This window comes from Ovis canadensis, chromosome 4, assembly GCF_042477335.2.
Source record: "Ovis canadensis isolate MfBH-ARS-UI-01 breed Bighorn chromosome 4, ARS-UI_OviCan_v2, whole genome shotgun sequence".
NCBI lineage: Eukaryota > Metazoa > Chordata > Mammalia > Artiodactyla > Bovidae > Ovis > Ovis canadensis.
Window position 1 is genome coordinate 59,571,378 of NC_091248.1, and position 20,468 is coordinate 59,591,845.

At 38.8% G+C, this 20,468-nt stretch overlaps 1 protein-coding gene across 1 annotated transcript in view; it reads right to left on the minus strand.

Moving 5' to 3' along the window:
• The window catches only part of RELN (reelin), a 538,096-nt gene that overhangs the window by 74,262 nt on the left and 443,366 nt on the right, over positions 1-20,468 (minus strand). The window contains exons 32-41 of the mRNA XM_069587839.1: positions 14,806-14,964; positions 14,432-14,620; positions 13,621-13,894; positions 10,798-10,938; positions 10,514-10,691; positions 6,970-7,054; positions 5,953-6,135; positions 3,409-3,580; positions 3,205-3,307; positions 1,278-1,507 (exon numbers count right to left, since the gene is read on the minus strand). Coding sequence (XP_069443940.1) covers positions 1,278-1,507; positions 3,205-3,307; positions 3,409-3,580; positions 5,953-6,135; positions 6,970-7,054; positions 10,514-10,691; positions 10,798-10,938; positions 13,621-13,894; positions 14,432-14,620; positions 14,806-14,964 — 1,714 coding nt within the window. The remainder of the gene's footprint in view (positions 1-1,277; positions 1,508-3,204; positions 3,308-3,408; positions 3,581-5,952; positions 6,136-6,969; positions 7,055-10,513; positions 10,692-10,797; positions 10,939-13,620; positions 13,895-14,431; positions 14,621-14,805; positions 14,965-20,468) is intronic.

Genomic DNA, 20,468 nt, shown 5'->3' on the forward strand with positions numbered 1-20,468 from the left:
GTGGCCCATCAGGCTCCCCAGTCCCTGGGATTCTCTAGGCAAGAACACTGGAGTGGGTTGCCATTTTCTTCTCCAGGAAGAGTGCTTATACATATATGGAGAGTGCTTATGTGTATATACACACACACACACACACACACACACACACACATCTGTAGAGTGCTTATGTGTGTGTATGTATATATACAGCTTTCTGGTTGTGTATATGTGTACATGTATATGTATATGTATATAAGTGTATATATATATATAAGTATATACTTATATAAGTATATGTGTACATATACTTATATGTATATATATACACACACATATATATACGGAGAAGGCAATGGCAACCCACTCTGGTACTCTTGCCTGGAAAATCCCATGGGCAGAGGAGCCTGGTGGGCTGCAGTCCATGGGGTCGCTAGGAGTCGGACATGACTGAGCGACTTCCCTTTCACTTTTCACGTTCATGCATTGGAGAAGGAAATGGCAACCCACTCCAGTGTTCTTGCCTGGAGAATCCTAGGAATGGGGGAGCCTGGTGGGCCGCCGTCTATGGGGTCGCACAGGGTCGGACACGACTGAAGCGACTTAGCATACATATATATATATATATTTTTTTTAATGAAACACTTGGAATATTCTGCAGGCTTCCACCCTTCATATGTGCCTTCTCCTTGAACAAAAGATATAAGTAGATATTTGAAAGTAAAACTAACTGCATTTAAATTGTGAGGTGGGGGACAAATTATAATACTGGGGAAAAACTATATTTCTGTTGCTTCTTAATTGATCTAATAAAGACCCATGTAGATATGAACCTCAGGACAGGGTGCTGCCTATGGTGTGCTCTTTTAAATCTATCTTCAAGCCAAATGTTCTTTAGCTTCCCAGGAGGCTCAGTGGTAAAAGAATCCACCTGCCAATGCAAGAGACACAGGAGACGTGGGTTTGATCCCTGGGTTAGGAGGATCCCTGGAGTAGGAAATGGCAACTTACCCCAGTATTCTTGCCCAGAAAATTCCATGGACAGAGGATTTTGGAGGGCTATAGTCCATGTAGTCACAAAGAGTTGGACAGAACTGAGCACACACACACACTCAAACCATGAATTAGCAGTATGTCAGCTCAATGTCCTATGTTTTAAACATTCACTGATCTGCTTTCAGTGGAGAACTGAGGAAGAAACGTAAGGTGGACATTTCCCTGATAAAGTGGCAAGTCAACCATGAGATCATGAAGAAAACTGTGAAATGAGAAAAACATAGCTGGAAGCAGCAGGTCCTTACCCACAAAGGTGCAGCTTCCCGAAGTGCACGACCTCCCTCCTCCAGCCCTGGGTGGTCCCCGCATAATAGGTGCTGCTTGGGTGGTGCTCAGTGGAGCACAAGGAGCTGACGTGGCCACTGCTGTGGTAGCAGAGGGGGAGCAGCAGGTGCCAGGTTGCCCCGAAGTCCCTGGAAAATTCCAGTCTGACCGGATCAGCAGAGGAGCTATCAGTTGAGCATCCGACATTGATCTTGATGAAGAAAAAAATGGTACAAATTACCTCAGAGCAACAAGCCTTGAAATGATTCACCACTTCATTATTTTCTCGAGGGTCCATTTTCCTGGGAACTGTCTTGCTGAAATATTTAACACCATGAAATTCTGTTTTGCCTGAGTAATATTGCATATTACCTTTAAATAATACTTTTTCATAAAGAACCTCAAAGGGCCTCATGAAAAATTTATTTTCCCTCATTTTTATAAAAAGCTAGGAAGTGAATAAGGCAGAGACTGGCATGGAATTCCAAAATTTACCTTTAGCCCACATTCACTGCCAAGCCATACAAACTGTAGTGAAAAGATTGTTTCTCTAATCTTAACCATTAGCTTTTTTTCAGGCTGCTGGATGGGAAGATCTTCTATTTTTCATCTTGTGACACCTTCAAACAATTCTGTTTTGCACATGGAGAATCTTCAGTATGTTTTCAATATTAAAACAGAATGAAATAAAATTGTTGTCACCATTTCCCTGGCACAGTGAGAACATTCTCAGAAAGGACTTTTTAAACATGAGGGAAACAATCACTTCATTCCTTTTTCGCGCTTTCAAGTGAATTAAACTAAAACTTATACAAATGCTGGTGATTCATGAAAAAAATTTCCCTCTTCCAACTGGGATTAACATTTTTCTTGCTGTCATAGCAACTGGATATATTTCTATAATTTTTGTTCTTGTTGAAGTTACTCCTCTTTTCTTTTGATGGGTAAACTATTCTGATGAGTAAACTTTTCAGCTATAGGGATTTGTTTCTACCTAGATTCTTTTGATAACAGAACTCTTGAAAGGGCCACAGGTATTACTTTTTATTAACATTTACAGCATAAATAATAGAAAATATAAGAGAAGGTTATATAAGTAACTTAAAAATTAGAAAATATAATAGAAAGCTTAAAATAGAGAATAATTTCTCCACTAAGGCATCATTTGGTCTCTGATTTTAAGATGAAAGAAACAACTCTAATTTAGAGGATACAATTAATCTAGCAAATATTAAAAATTTTGTTGACACAATTAGGCACTAATTTAAGCCTGTCCAATGATTAGTACAGGTTTCAACCATGAAACAAGTATCTTCAGAAGTTAAGACTATTGAACCTTAGCACAATGTATCTTTGGTTCTGCTGATTTTATCTAAGTTTTTAAAATATATAAAAGCTTTTCTTCCATACATTTTAAATTTCTGTCTTGAAAAATAAAAGGAGTCCATAAAGAGTAATGAAATATACAAAAATTAAAAAAAATAGTAAGTATTATTTTATCTGTAAAATTCATGACATCATGATAAATATTAAACAAAAGTGCTGGCCTGGTATAGACTATAATCACACTAACCTGGCTCTTAAGTAACACATAAAAATTGTGAAAATAGCACTAGAATAGTATATTCCTTTTCATTTTTATAATGTTTGAAATAATTTATTTTGACAATTTCTCATTGTAGTAGGTGAGGAAATTATGTCATAAATAAAGGACTAAAAATTCAGAAATAAACTTTAGTAGGATAATACATTCTACTAATAAAAATGAATTATGATATAAAACCTCTTTTGTCCTTGTACAAAAATGGAAAGTCATAATGCATGAAATCATCTGAGATTTTCCTTCTCTTTCCTAGCTTTTGTTCAAGATAAAATTTAAAGCATTACTAATAGAACAAAGTCAAGTACCTCAAATTGTATGATGGTGTTCTCATTCACATTCAGGTCACGAGTAGTAATGGAATGCTCACCAACTTCATTGGAAACAAACACCATAGCTGAATCTTCCTCACTGTTATATAAGAAAACAACAAGGAATCCATTTAGGCAAAAGCTCATTGTGATCTCTGTAGAGCCGTGGCTTTATTTTTAACTTTTCAATTAAATACTTACGGTGCTCCTTTGGAAGAATATGGGCAATAAAGACCAATGTTACCACCAGGATAGAAAAACCAATTGTCTTCTCTGGGCCCAAAGTCAAAAGTATCCAGAAGCATCACGGGGTTATTTAAATTATTTCCATCTATGATGAAGTCATCAACAATCCAGATTTCTTCTTTCTTACCTATGGCATTTTTGGATAAAGCAAGTTTTTCAAAGGTGAAAACTGGATGAACATTTTTGCTCAAAGGAAGAAAGGACAGAGGGAACTCAGTAACTATTGGTTTAAACATATGCCTTCTAGACAAAGAAGCACAAACTATACAATACTGTGTTATCAGATTAAAGTGTGGAAAAAATTATGCTTTCAATCCTTTTAAGTTGACACTGCATGAAAGAACCTCACTAATTTCAGAAGACTGGTAAGAGTTTGCTTCCTTTCCTGTTACAGCAGCGCTATGGTACCATGGGCCCTCCAGCAGCAAGAGAGGGCTTTGAGTCATGCCTTCATGGTTTAGGGGAATCTGTAACATGCCTGAATCTATGAGGATGGATGGTCAGCCTGTGGATTTATAAATGAGTTACACTAACTAGTTTATTTATGGAGCAACCCAGGATATTTTAGTGGAGAAGTCAATGGCAACCCACTCCAGTACTCTTGCCTGGAAAATCCCATGGACAGAGGAGCCTGGTAGGCTGCAGTCCATGGGGTTGCTAAGAGTTAGACACACTGAGTGACTTCACTTTCACTTTTCACTTTCCTGCACTGGAGAAAGAAATGGCAGCCCACTCCAGTGTTCTTGCCTGGAGAATCCCAGGGATGGGGGAGCCTGGTGGGCTGCCACCTATGGGGTCGCACAGGGTCAGACATGACTGAAACAACTTAGCAACAGCAGAAGGAGGATATTTTAGAGTCAAATCATGACTTAGAGTCATGTTTCCTTTAGGCTTAAGGACCATGGCCATTACAACACTGGCTTGTTGTGCAGCTTTATTTAATTATTAAAAACTACACAGAAGAAAACTTTCTGTTATATGTTGCTTTATTTTTCCCCAGTTGGAGCTATATGGGAACACACAGAAAATTAAGAAAACCACTCTTTAGGCTGTCATAGAATTTGATTCAGCAACTCAGGTAGTGTGTTTAAGTAAGATATTTGCTGTTTTATTGCTAAGTCATGTCCAACTCTTTTGTGACCCCATGAACTATATCCCACCAGGCTTCTCTGTCCATGGGATTTTCCAGGCAAAAATACTGGGGTGGGTTGCCATTTCCTTCTCCAGGGGATCTTCCCAATCCAGAGATCAAACCTGGGTCTCCTGCATTACAGGTAGATTCTTTACCACTGAGCCACCTGAGAAGCCCAAGGAAGATATTACTGAGTAGATAAGAAGGGCAAGCTCAGTGCTTTTACAAAACACTGCTTGGATTGAACTGGAAACGAGGTGATAAGACCATGCCAAGCAGAAACAACAAGGTTCCCCAAGGTTGCTTCTTCACTGATTCCTACTTTTAGTAGATTTCTTGTAAAATATATAAAAGGATCTATAAATAGAAGCCTACAAAAACAATCTGATGATTTAAATGAAGTCACATGTGCCTTTCCCTCTCTAATCCTGTCATTGTTCTAATCCCAGTAGCTTTCTTCCCTTTTCTTGTTTTGGAAGCAATTGGTGAAAGAAATGAAGAAAAATTGGTAACCATTCCAAACATAATATGAAGACAACTGTCCTCTGGACTGTGAAACAGGCTGCATTTTTGGACTGAGCGATTATACAAGATTATTTTCTCTGTTCACAATAAGTTACAATCATTTTATTTTTTACTTACTGGTTATAAAGGAAACATTCAGGTTAAGTTTTAGAGATGGCAGTACATTTTTCTTATTCACTTCTGTGTTACCTTTGCAAAGAATTCTCTTAATATAATATCTCTGTGCTTACCTAGGCCATTAAAGTACAGTTTGGTAGAGTCTGGTTCTTTATAAAAAGCAGTTAATAGAAATACAGGAAGCAATAAAACATTACAAACCTGTAAAATTGTTTTCTATAAGCATTTGAAAATGCTGTTAAATTATACATTCACTTTAACTTATCACTGAGTCAAGTGTATATGACAGAATATTTTATCTCAGGCACTATCTGCTTGGTGTCAGTTCCTCTTTGTCATGGCATTTTGCTCTAACATTGTTCTGTCTCATTAATGAAGTGCCGCACTCAGAACTATGTATTCCTAAATGAATTCAGTAAAAAATGTAGTTACAACTGATGAGTACCTAATGGTAGAGCTGGATTATTTTTTAAAAAGCATAGCTCTATGACAGGATTTAGCTATATTTGCATAGGAATCAAACACGAAGATAATATATAGTCAAATATGAAGGTAGAGATATATAAAGCTAAATATTCCTTGAAACGCCTCAAAAGTGAAGCATGCAAAATGTGCTATCAACAGCGAACTCACTTAGCTGACAAACACTTCCTCCACACCTTAGGTGAAAGCACGTTAACATGCCACAGTCAGTTTTGACCACACGAGAACTTAAGCATTTTTACCATTATTATAAGGTTGCCAGAGTCTGAATCTCGTAGCGTTGGTTTGGGCAGTGTATGGCAAGGGAACATTAATGAAAAGTATGTTGGTAGTTTGAGGGAAGTAAAATTCATCCATCAGATGCCAGGTGATTCCCCCATTGATGGAGAATTGCAATAGAATTGAATGAGACCTCTCTGGGGTACCTAGAAAGAAGAAAACACAGGCATAAACACATTGTGATAAAAACGGGAATAGTGTACAATCTTAGACTTTTTTTTTTTTTTTGCATCAATGCATAACCTGACTTGCATTCACATAGATGCTTTACAGTCCAAATGCTTCTGAGGCAAGCTGAAGTGATGATGGGTTGCAATTTCTGGATAAATAGATCTCAAAACACATCAAATCTTGGATTTTTCACACAGTACTATCTCCTTTTTTTCTCAATATGAACACATATCTTTCTATATTTCACTTAGGAAATATTATGTCAAAAATTTTTGATTCTATAGGCTTCACAGCTCTACAAAGGGTCAAACATTTACATCTCAGGATATTATCAAAAGTCTACTTGAAAATTCCCTATATCCAAATGACATTATTTGTCAGGAAAATTATTTAGTTTAATATGAAAGGTCAGAATGACAGAGTTGGCTTTAGGGGTTTACATCTGTGAAAGAAAATCCCAAGTTTCCAAAAGCTAAATTTTTAAAATTTAAATTTCTTTCAGCTAGAAATAAGTGGTGAAAAAAAGATTCAGGGATGTGATGATAAATTTAACCAGCAGAGGACTAGTATGATTACTATTTCTGTATGAAATCATTATAAAATAAGTAGTAATCTTACCCCAACATTAAAATGAATATATATTATAGAAGAACATTTGCAAACACTTATGCACTCAAATTTATGTTGGCTCTCCCATAGAACAAAATTTATGGGCCTAAAATCTGTTATTTCTTTGTGGAGGAGGAATCATGCATGGGGAAATTTGCTTGAAGGGAAATAGTGAATTCATACCCACAGAAATGACTTACTTTTTGCTATAAATCGAAGTGAGAACTGGACATACATCGTATTGGTACAGTCTAGATCTCTTGAAATGAGCATCCGTAGTCCTTCCTGCAAACAAAAAACACACATGTTAAGCAAGCTTACTTTACTTGTGAGAGTATTTTTCCTTTGATTTTATATGTCTAACTTATATTAGCTAAATAATAGATGCATAATGATCAAGAGACAATACTTGGTCCAGGAAAAATTGATCATTTCCCCTTTTAATGGCTTTCATTCCCTATGCTTGAATAAAAACATTTCATTGGCTCAACTTTAAGTCACACTTTGCTGTGACTTTTATAGAAAGCAGTGCAAAAATGATACCATTATATATCTATAAGCCTTTTTAAAAAACAGCCTCCTTTGATCACAGCATGTTGTGAGAGGAGTAAAGAGGAAACAGACGGAAAATGTGCCAGCTCCTGCTGGAAGCTAGGAGCTAATAGGTAACTTTTTCAGGGTTCCAAAGAGTCTTAGGAACTTACTCCTTTGCGTGCTCTGACGGCCCCAGGAGGCTCTCATTCAGGCTGACACAACACCCTCCAGTTGGTCAAGTTAAATAAGGCGTAACTAAGCAGGTCCCTAAGCCCAGGCTGGAAGCGCTCATGCAGAGAAGCCAACGAAGGCGGAAAGTGATCACACTGGCTTTAGTAATTTTCCTGCTAATTAACTATTTCTGGTTGTCTGGGATTGACAGCTCCACAGCTTGTTTTCTCCATGTATGCAGGATTGCAGTGACAGCCCAGTAAAACAGAATTTCGCTATGCAAATATCCTAGGTACTAACAGGCCTTTCAGTTTCTCAAGTATGACTCTGAATGACGTGGCTCTTTGGTGGTACAGGGCTGGCCAATACTGAGTGGACACTATACTGTCTACTGGCTTCTTAATTATCAGCTAACAGATACCAAGTAGAATTTAATGTAGAGGAAGCAAATTCTTCCTCTTCTTAATATTTATTATATAATACATTCTTCAATAGCTGAAAAATTTTAAATAAGACTAATTTTGTAATGGGCTTCTCTGTTATAGAGCAACCACATATTGAGTGCCCACAACATTCTGGGTTCTAAAAGAACCCTATTGTTTTATACCTATCACTCATAAGGGAAACATTATTATCTTCCTGTTGCACATAAGGAAACGGAAAATCTGAGATCAGTAACTTGCTCAAGATTGCAAAAGTGATGATAGTAGAATTCAAACTCAGATATGTCAGATTCTGAAACTTATCCTCCATCCTTTATAAAATATCAGTGTTTTGTTTATTAAATCATCTTTTGGTTTGGGGAGAGATATCTAGATAATGCTAAATTCAGAATTTGAGAATTATTTGATATCATAATGAAAAAGCAACTGCATTTATACAAAGCATAGATTCAAACTTTCAGGATTGAAGGTGGTTGTGTAAAAGCCTTATATTTCCACTCTTATTTTTCTTTTATCTTAATAATTCACTGCCCTGCTCAGTCCATAATGCTTGGTCATTGCCTATCCTTCATGTCTTGAAGTATTTACCCTTTTCCTCATACACTTATCAGCTTAAGGCCTTGGATATTTTCATAGCTTGGTGCCATATAGAAGTTAAGGCCATGGGAAAAGTCACTTCATCTTACAATGAAAAAGCTTCGAGGTGGGTAGTTAACAGATACAGTTCATAAATATCCCTTGACAACATCAAGATAAAGGAATATGATTACTCTTCACCCTTGATTATAGAATGTGAGTATAAACTTGCTCCCATGTATCTTGTAGGAGCAATTTTGTTGACAGTCAGCATGATCTGAAATATGAAGGCATCTTTCTTTCACATCTAAAATTTTATTTAGTTAATTACTTGATATGGAAAATTGCCCAGTGGAACTGTATTGCCTGCTTCTACATATATTTCAGCTCATACAGATGCTTCTTTTCTGATCCTCTTCCAGGTTCAGTAACCCATCTGTGCTAAATGTAAAGCTATTTTAATAGCAGATAGCACTCCTGAATCTATAAACATTGAAAAGAAACTATCGTTTCCTTTGTCACAAAAGAATGCCTTTCTAGGTCAAACTACAACCTACTGAATGGCCTATGTTGAGCCTTCTTTGCATCTTGCAGGACTGATAGATAGGATATGTCCAACACACATAATGCTTGGCTGCCCTTGCATTTGGACGGCTGAAGAGAAAATATTTAATACTAATATAAAAGACTATATGTTTCCCTTGTTCATAGGATCTAGAGACCAGGTTAATTTACTGCTTAAAATTTTATCAGGTAGAGATACTTGAATCACAGGATTTATCTTTTGTGGTCTTGTCATTGCTTCAAATAGATAGTGGTAAAGAGAGCTAAAGCCTCAGACAAGAATTAAAATGCACACAATCAAAACAGCAGTCTCTATCCTGAAATGTCCTACCCCAATTTCTTCAGTCACTTACTGCTCCTAGGGACTTGTAAATCTCCCTGACGCCTAAAGTGTTTTTTCTATCTCATCTAAAAACTTGAGAAGAATTCTGGACTCAAACAAGAATGATAGCCAGCATCTATTAACTATAATTGAAAAACTTCCAGGGTGTCTGGTTTTCTAAGCATCAGGTGCTAATCATCAAGGTTGTACAGAGACCCATGTGGATTTTTGTTACAGATTTCATTTGCACACCTAGATTAGCCAATTGCCCCAGCTGAGAGGGGCAGGATATAGCACGTATTCACATGCGAAGATGTGCCAGCTCAGCACAGATTCACATAACTGCTTAATAACCGTCTAACCAACATTTAGGTTGAAATCAAAAAATACACTAATGATGTTTGAGAAAGCTATTTAACTTGACTTAAATGTTTGGTTGTCTTAGAGTCACCAAATGTTTGTATTGGCAGGAGGAAAAGAAAGAAAATGGAAATAAAAAGCAAAGATCTTCCATAATGTCACTTAGAAAAATATTTCAAGTTAAATATCTGAAAACACACAAAATGTTACATTCTAGAAGCCAAGATTCTAGAAATAGTGTATATATAATTTTTACATATGTTAATTCCAGCAGAATGTAAGGAAGGTCTGATTACCAAAGCAAGGGAAGAGTTTAATGCCCTGCTGCTGCTGCTGCTAAGTCACTTCAGTCGTGTCCGACTCTGTGTGACCCCATAGACGACAGCCCACCAAGCTCCACCGTCCTTGGGATTCTCCAGGCAAGAACACTGGAGTGGGTTGCCATTTCCTTCTCCAATGCATGAAAGTGAAAAGTGAAAGGGAAGTTGCTCAGTCATGTCTAACTCCTACCGACCCCATGGACTGCAGCCTACCAGGCTCCTCTGTCCATGGGATTTTCCAGGCAAGAGTACTGGAATGGGTTGCTATTGCCTTCTCCGGTTTAATGCCCAAGTGATCATAAAAAATGATCTCAGTCGATATAAGAGGAAACATGATATGTGTTAGAAGACAGTAACAGTATATACAATAATATATCATCTGAACAGAAATGTATCTATGTGGAGCATTGAGAAAAGACAGGAATTTCAGTGCTAGTGAACAATCTTATCTGACCCCTTTAAAAATGAGCGATGTTCCAGACTTGATGGTTTCACCATTTAGATTCCCCCTCTCTGCACCATACACTTCAGGCCAAAGGTCGGGATGTAAGTTCCCATTGAAATCATCTTTAAGAATCGAGGGTAGAGGAATAACAGGAACACAGTAGGCTCCACCAAAGCCCCGGTCACACCTAAGGAAAAAAATGAGTGGAGAAAAGGCATTATATGTCATGAGATCAAGATACTATCTTTCTTTTTGCATTACAAAAAAAGAAACTGCCAATTTCATTAACTTACACACAGCGTCCAGCATCACAAATCCCTCGTCCTGAGCACATCCAAGGACACCCTGAAGCCAGCACGACATTATCAATAGCCCAGGAGTCAGCCCCCACAGTGTAGTTGGCTTGGATCCATCTGAACCGGGTCCTGGGCGATCTAAGAGAAACAAAACAACACAGAAAACAAACAAATCGTACTTGGTTTGAGTGGCAACCTTCAAAAACAAAATATTTAATTCTTTCATTTTAAAAGTGTCTTCCTCAGGGTTCCAGTTTTCTCTTATTTGAGACACTTTGTTTTATACCAAATTTTGGATGTTGTTTACTCTTGACCCCAAAACAGGAGAGTAGAAAATACACTTTTAAAATATTTCACCATTTCTTTCATATAAGAGCCTCTGAACACATGTGACTTGGAAAAGTTAGTTTGAACTATCAACTTATTCTGTGTTTTAACTCTATGCAGAATATTAGTTTTCGCTTTCAGGGTTTTATAACTTCTCAGTACTGGAAAAGAGACTGAGGATGATAAACATGAGGATAAGTTGGAATCTTTCAAAGTTCTTGCCATGAAGTCTCTGTTCTACTGTCCCTAAGGTTTCTGGGTAGTAAATGGAAGTCTCATCCAACTTCTGCCACTATTTTGGTTCCTAAGGGCTTGGCTCCCATAAAGGTGAGGACTAGAATGATGTGATGCACCTCCATGTTTTTTCTTTTTTTATTTGCAATCTGTTAACTGGGCTATACTGTCAGAAGACCACTTTATCCAGAAATATGTACAGCCTTACCAAACAGCAGTAGCAGTCTCTCATTTAGGAACAGATTGCACAGCAGAAATGTGTTAGTTATTTGGAATGTAAAACACAGTCAACTTGAAGTGGAATTTCAATAGTAACATTTCAAGTGCTATTGTTTTCCCTACACAAGTCCTCCTTCAATGCAACACAGCTGCCAGCGTGGTGGCTCTGAAACGGAAATCTAATCATGTCACCACTCAGTTTAACACACTTTAAATGGTTCCCCTGCACATGCCAAACTGCTAATATGAAACACATGCCCCCTTCATCATCTGCCCTCTTCTCTTGCTTCATCTTTGCCTATTTCTTCACAATTGTACTCTAATAGCATCGAGTCCTTGAGTTTTCCCATCAACTCATGTTTCTTCTGGTCTCTGGGATTTTTTTTTGGCTTACAACAGCACATATGACCTCCCACAGGCTCTCTTCAATCAGATAAGCTTTATTCACTAATTCAGACTCAACTCAGACATCAGTTTTTGCAGAAAGCTCCATTCAATATCCCCGAACTGAGTTGGGTAGTATCCCCCTTTGTTTCAATAATATCCCTGGGTTTTGTCACTGTTAGTATTTTACAGCATAAACAACTGCTTAGATACCTGTTATCCTAAATCATATACTTGGATCCAGGCATCACCTTATTCATTTTGTACCAGAGATCTAACACATAATGTTGTTGTTTAGTAGCTAAGTTGTGTCTGTCTCTTTTGCAGCCCCATGGACTCTAGCCTGCCAGGGTCCTCTGTCCATGGGATTTTCCAAGCAAGAATACTGGAGTGGGTTGCCATTTCCTTCTCCAGGGAATCTTCTCAACCCAGGGATTGAACCAAGGTCTCTTGTGTCTCTTGCATTGCAGGCAGAGATATTCAATAAATGTTTGTTGAATAAAAATAGAATGAATAAATGAGCTACAAGTGAGCATTCTTTAAAGCTCTGGGGTCTGCAGGAAACTGTTTCAGGTTAAATACTGAAACACATTGATTTCCTGTGTTTTTTTTTTTTTCCTGCCACTTGTTTGCACATCTCTGAATCAAAATGGAACCAGGAAAATGGAAACCACCATAAGTATTTAATGGAGAGAATTTACAAAGTACTGGATGCATAGTGAGTGGCAGCATCAGTGAGGAAATAAGAGTTTAGGAAAGTCAGGAAGCCACTGCAAGTCCAAAGATGGAGAGATACAGGAGGAGGTGCTGCATGTCACCTGGAGGGACACCATGGTGGAGCTGGAGTTGCTGAACTTGGCCAAGATGTACTTGAGATAGAGAAGGAGGGGGGAGGAATACCCTGGTTTAACTTTATTTCCACCCTCTACTTTCTTGCCATTATCTGTTACTCCCTAAACCTACCAGGAAGCCAGAAAACATATGCAACTGGCAAATGCAGCTGGCAGAGGCCAATCTGCCTACAATTCAGAGCAGGGCAGTGGAAGGAAGATGTAGGGATCTGGGGAGAGCAGCCCCAGTATGGCACAAACTCACCCACCACAGTAACATTAGTTCCTAGAAAGATCCTTCACTATCCAACACCTAAACCACAGAAGTGGGAGCCTGCTATAAGCCCTAATATAAGGTAGGGCTGAATGTAATCTGAGATCCTGCGGAGGGGAAGAAAGATGTAAAATGATATGAGCATTTCAAAAGAATGAACCTTTACTCTTATTGTGGTGTTGAGATTAAAAAAGAAAAGCCAACAACAACTAAGGACACTCTTCCACATTTAATGATTTTACCAACTGCTTCATGTGGATAAGTATCACTCTGGTTATTGGGTAGATGTTTATTTTTACAATTTAAAACCTGAATCTGTTGGGCAGCCTTCAGGTTGCTGAAGAAGCAAAGTTCAGCCTCATAAATCTCCTGGAACTCCTAACCACATTTAAAAAGTATTACCCAAGCCCCTATAACTTTTTCTCCCCCCAGTATGTTCCATGCATAATCCTCATGAAAGAGTAATAGAATTTCCAAGTGGCATCACAGTTATTTTCCAATTAGGTGACAGAAACCTGAAGTTCTGACATGTAGCCAAATGACAATTCTCACATGGTGGAGAGTGGAAGGTAGACAGTGATCCGCTTCCAATTCTGGAATCTCTCGGAGGTGTAAATTGAACTTTCTGTGTAGTGCAGACAGCCAATGGTTGGAGGAACACATTCTTCAGTGACAAGATGCCAGTCCCTGCCATTGTTCAGAGAATACTGGAGCTGTACACTGTGGGAGTCGCTGAAGGGCTTGCTACAGCCCATGCTCATTTCAAACTGCAAGAAAGTTGATGCTGACACATGGAAGTCCCAGGTCTCAGCGTAACGAGGTTTTCCTATGAAAAAGGAAAAGTTTAATGGTAGCACATAATTGTACTCTCTTTCTTATTGGGTGTTTCTGCTTGTCATGCTTTCAGTAGTAAACAAAAATCATATCTTATCTATAGTGTCTCACATGTGCTTTGACTTTTTATCTCACACTGACTTTTTTTTACCTAGTTAGCACAGACTCAGAAATATGGACGGCTGCTAACTTGAAAAGTCTTACCACCTTGAGACAGGCTAACAGAGAGTCTGCAAATTCTAATTCTGCAGATTCTAAAACATGGGAATGTTCTCAGACAGACATTTTGCCTCACTTTTAAGAAACGTTGGTCATATTATGCATGCCATGAAAGACAGTCCCTGCAAAAACTGTCATTGGGTTCACCAAGTCACACTAGAAGACGAAACAACTTGTTATTTCCAACTGCCTCCCTCAGCACAGGCAGTCATGCACATGGTTTTGCATTAGAGAATCTCCTTTTGGGCTTTAGTTAATTTAGTCCTCTAGTTAATTAAATATTCTCCCTTTATCAAGTGAAAATGTATACCTATGTTTTCAGCGAATATCAGAGCAGTATCCATAGAGAGACAGTCAATGTCAACTTGACCTCCTTGGATTCGATACCAGTTGGCTTGCAGATCTAAAGAGCCATCAAATTTATCCTGAAATCCAGTTTGAGAGCTGTCATTCATTCCTATAAGGACATCATCCAAGGCCCACTGGGCTGAATGCTTCCCTGAAATCAGATGAATAAAAGCAGTTACAGGAGGTTCATTATATAGCAATATGAATATCTTTATGATTGTGGTTTTAAAACAAATTATCTAGAAACTGACAGCAAATTAAAAAGCACACAATATGAAGTGGCTTTAACTGGATGATTAAATGCTACCAGGAAAGTCGGGGTGAGCAGTAACTTGCCATGTTGGGGCTGCCACCATCGAAAAGCTGTAGCAGGTGTCTTTGCCTCTCGTGGAAGGTCGATGGAAATGATCTGTGGTTCCAGAAATGACATGAAGTCCAACTCTCGAAGCAAATGCCAGAGTATCCCATTGTCATTTGAATACTGAACAACAAGCCCTGTGTTAAAAGACATAAATCCAGTTACTTGCACAGCTTTCCTAGAGGCAAAAAAGGCAAGGAACAGTATTATTTTAAGTGGCAAGACTGGACTAGAAACTTCAAATTGCATCTCGTAGAATGAGGGCACATTTGTCTAACTTCCAAGGAATGAATTAGTAGACCTGAAGGCTCATCAATTTCTTGACAGTTTCTGATGCACCAACTCCTAGGAAATGAGGGAAAAATACATAGGCTCTTTTAAAGACCACTCAGCTTTGTATGAGCAATGAGGAGGTTGGTAAGAGGGACATAAAAATGCACTTCAGATTATATATTTGAATTTTAGATTCTGTCCTGAACAGTACAAAGTCTCATATCATTATTATATACTCAGGAGGAATATCTCAATCTCCCAGCACAAAATCAAGAAGGGCTCTTTGCCGCTGATGCACCAGATAGGAAGCACAGGTCAATCTGAAATTCTCTTAAGCAGAAGGATACTTTTACAGGCACCTCATACTCTGTCAGACCTTGGTCACTGAAGACTGAATAAAGACAAATTATCACACAGCAAAGCAGAAGAACTCACTCCGCTCTGATGTTACTCTGACCTTCCTCTCTCTTTTCACCTTCTCCCCTTCACTTATCTCTTCTGCCCCATCTCCCTCTGCCTATCACCAGAGAAGTGTGATTTAGAGAAATACACATGAAAGTTTAAGATACTTCATGTGTGATTCCTCCTACCTCCCCCAGAAACATTTTTTTATTTTAAAAGAGGACACAGGGGAAGGGTAATGTTGAATGCAAAGGAAAAAACTGCTAATGATGAAATGATAGGAATCAACAGAATATATATACATATAATATATATATCATTAGCAAATAATTTAAAAATATATATTCTATTTGATGGGAAGGGCAGAGGGCTTTCTTGGCATCTAATTGCCTATTCCATAACTGTTCCTAAGACTGGCACTGTGTATTCAAAATTATGACTGGGGATACTGAAGTGCTATCTGAATATTCACATAAATTATGTCTAGTAAATTTGTGTTTGTTATATTAATTTTATTATAGCTCAATCTTTCTAGTAGTAGTAGTAGTAGTGAAAGTCGCTCAGTTGGGTCTGATTCTTTGTGACCCCATGGACTCTAACCTGCCTCTTGCCAGGCTCCCCTGTCCATGGAATTCTCCAGGCAAAATACTGGGGTGGGTTGCCATTTCCTGCTCCAGGGGATCTTCCCAATCCAGGGATTGAACCAGGACCTCCTGCATTGTAGGCGGATTCTTTACCATCTGAGCTACAATGCCATGTTCCCTCAGTCTTTCTGGAAAAATAATCCATGGTTCATATATCTTTTTAGTTTCCTCATTATTAACTAAACAGAATATCTCAATCCTTGTGTTGTACTACATAGCAAAGAGTTTAGTAAAATTGTTTCAAGAAATAATATGATAAAATATAGAACTAAAAGAATGCCTTTTAAGGTTAATATTACATGGAATTATCGTCACTACATCTGACAAGGGGTGGTGTCAGGAATAATAACGTTTAACATGTAAAAGAAATCTCAAGAGAATTAATGCTACCATATTTAAAATAGAAGAAACCATTGTGTTTGATGAGAGAATAAAAACAGCTCAAAGAATAGGAACTCTGTGGGGAGACACTATGTTGTGTATAGGTGTAGACATGGGCAGCTGGAGCTTTAGTGGGTGGAAGTCAGACCCATGTGTTGCAGAAGGGAGAGAACCACATTAAAGTTCCTGAAGAAAATTGAAGGGAGGCTCTTTCTCATCTTTATTCTAATCAAGGTGAGGAGTGTCTGACAAAACTCCAGTCTCTAACCCTTGTTGCTTGCTCAAAATATAGTTTTCTTGTGGACATTAATTTGTTTGATATGGTTGATATTTGTAACATGAGAGAGAACAAGTGAGAATGAATAAAATAATTTAGATAGTTATCTGGGAAGACCTATTTGGAAAGTAGATATGGTATCAAAAATAAGGCATCACAAGACTAAAATCTCACTGGTGGTCCTTTAGCACCTTCTGCTCAAAGTCTGGTCCAAGGATCAGCACCTGCATCATCTGGGAACAGGTTCCACCTGTGAAGTTTTTAAACCATCTCCACAAACTATTTGACACTCCTTCCATCAAAAAGTGAAGCTTAATTCGCCTCTTTTTCAGAGTGGCTAGACCTAGTAACTTGCTACTGTTACACAGAGTATGGAGAAGAGACACTGTGTGACTTCTGAGATGAGGCCATAAGAGGCGTTTGTACTCTCTTCCCTCTCTCTCTCTCTCTCCCTGTAAGGACACACAAAGAGCCTGTGGACAAGTTCACTGAAAGAAACGGGTCTCTTGCCAACAGCCAGATAAGTGAGCATCTTGGAAAGAGATTCTGCAGCCCTGGTTGGTTCTTCAGATGAATGCACTGCTCCTGGCCTTTACTTTGTGTGCAACCTCAGGAGAGGTCCTGTGCCAGAACCTGCATTCCTGACTCACAGAAACTAGAAGATAACAGACGTTGCCTTAGTCCACTCAGTTGGGAATAATTTGTTATGCAGCATACCACCCCAGTCCTATTGAAACAGAATCTGCATTTTAAAGCCTCCCAAAGGATTCTAACAGAAGAAGATATTAAGGAGAGACGCCAAGAATACACAGAAGAACTATACAGAAAAAGATCTTCAAGACCCAGATAATCACGATAGTGTGATCACTCACCTAGAGCCAGACATCCTGGAATGCGAAGTCAAGTGGGCCTTAGGAAGCATCACTATGAACAAAGATAGTGGAGGTGATGGAATTCCAGTTGAGCTATTTCAAATCCTAAAAGATGATGCTGTGAAAGTGCTGTACTCAATATGCCAGCAAATTTGGAAAACTCAGCAGTGGCCACAGGACTGGAAAAGGTCAGTTTTCATTCCAATCCAAAAGAAAGGCAATGCCAAAGAATGCTCAAACTATCACACAATTGCACTCATCTCACACTCTAGCAAAGTAATACTCAAAATTAAACAAAGTAATGCCAGGCTTCAACAGTACATGAACCGTGAACTTTCAGATGTTCAAGCTGGATTTATAAAAGGCAGAGGAACCAGAGATCAAATTGTCAACATCTGTTGGATCACTGAAAAAGCGAGATTTACAGAAAAATACCTACTTCTGTTTTATTGACTACACTAAAGCCTTTGACTGTGTGTATCTCAACAAACTGTGGAAAATTCTTAAAGAAATGGGAATACCAGACCACCTGACCTGCCTTTTGAGAAATCTGTATGCAGGTCAAGAGCAACAGTTAGAACTGAACACAGAATAATAGACTGCTTCCAAATAGGAAAAGGAGTGTGTCAAGGCTGCACATTGTCACCCTGCTTATTTAATTTATATGCAGAGTATATCATGAGAAATGCTGGACTGGATGAAGCACAAGCTGGACTCAAGATTGCTGGGAGAAATATCAATAACCTCAGATATGCAGATAACATCACCCTTATGGCAGAAAGCGAAGAACTAAAAAGCCTCTTGATGAAAGTGAAAGAAGAGAGTGAAAACGTTGGCTTAAAGCTCAACGTTCAGAAAATGAAGATCACTGCATCTGGTCTCATACTTTCATGGCATCTGGTCCCATACTTCATGGCAAATAAATGGGGAAATAGTGGAAACAGTGACAGACTTTATTTTGGGGGGCTCCAAAATCACTGCAGATGTTGACTGTAGCCATGAAATTAAAAGACACTTGCTCCTTGGAAGAAAAGTTATGACCAACCTAGACAGCTGATTAAAAAACAGAGACATTACCTTGCCAACAAAGGCCCATCTAGTCAAGGCTATGGATTTTCCAGTAGTCATGTATGGATGTGAGAGTTGGACTATAAAGAAAGCTGAGTGCTGAAGAATTAATGCTTTTGAAATGTGGTGTTGGAGAAGACTCTTAAGAGTCCCTCGGACAGCAAGAAGATTCAGCCAGTCCATCCTAAAGGAAATCAGTCCTGAATATTCATTGGAAGGACTGATGCTGAAACTCCCATACTTTGGCCACCTGATGTGAAGGACTGACTCATTTGAAAAGACCCTCATGCTGGGAAAGATTGAAGGTGGGAGGAGAAGGGGATGACAGAGGATGAGATGGTTGGATGGTATCATCGACTCAGTGGACATAAGTTTGAGTAAATTCTGGTAGTTGGTGATTGACAGGGAGGCCTGGCACGCTGCAGTCTATGGTGTCGCAAAGAGTCGGACAGGACTGAGCAACTGAACTGAACGGAACTGAAAGGATTCAGATGTATATGAGCATATGACAGTTACGGCTCAAGTGGTCTCTGCTCCAATGGGTTTCTGCCTGCTGCCTTTCTCCACATTAGCTGTTTCAGGACTGTCACATACACCTGCAGGCAACTGCAAGATCTGCAGAGAGGAGGCCCCCAGTTCTTCTGGTCAATAGAATGCCTCTCAGGTAAGTATGAAAGAATGGAGAAATGCAAGAAAGGGAAACAGTAGTATCTCTATCTATCTATTTTTTATCAATCTCTGGGCCTCTTTTTCTTGGGCTCCAAAACCACTGCAGATGGTGATTGTAGTCATGAAATGAAAAAACACTTGCTTCTTGGAAGAAAAGCTATGACAAACCTAGAGAGCCTATTAAAAAACAGACACATTAGTATGCCAACGAAGGTCCATCTAGTCAAAGCTATGGTTTTTACAGTAGTCATGTATGGATGTGAGAGGTGGACCATAAAGAAGGTTGAGCACTGATGAATTAACGCTTTTGAACTGTGGTGTTGGAGCAGACTCTTGAGTGTCCCTTGGACAGCAAGGAGAGGGAGAGAGAAGCCTTGGACAGCAAGGAGACCAAACCAGTCAATACTAAAGGAAATCAACCTTGAATATTCATTGGAAGGACTGATGCTGAAGCTGAAACTCCAATACTTTGGCCACCTGATACAAAGTACTGACTCAGAAAATACTCTGATTCTGGGAAAGAGTGAAGGCAGGAAGAGAAGGGGACGACAGAGGATGAGATGGTTCAATGGCATCACTGACTCAATGGACATGAGTTTGAGCAAACTCCAGGAGTTGGTGATGAACAGGGAAGCCTGGTGTGCTGCAGTCCATGGTGTCGCAGAGTTGGACATGACTGAGTGAAGTGAACTGACCCTCTTTAGCTGTGTCATCTAAACACTGTCCATCGGAATAAACCAAGCCATTTCAGCTCAACTACCAAATATTTAAGGAACATAAAACATTCCCCTTTTAAAATGACAACTCCATCCTCATTCTTCCCAGTCTTACTGAAAATAGGCTAATTTTGATTTTAATTCCAAATATGCAAATTGAGGCTTCAGCTTGAGTATGCAGAAAATCTTTACTTTTATCACTGGAAGAGATTTGTTCAAGGATTTAGGCAGATTTACATTTTAACAACCAGTTTTCAATAAAAGGCTGAGAAATGCCTGTGGGATGTAAATTACACAGGCAGCAGTGAGTTCAAGAAAATGGCTCAGGATTGTTGAGGA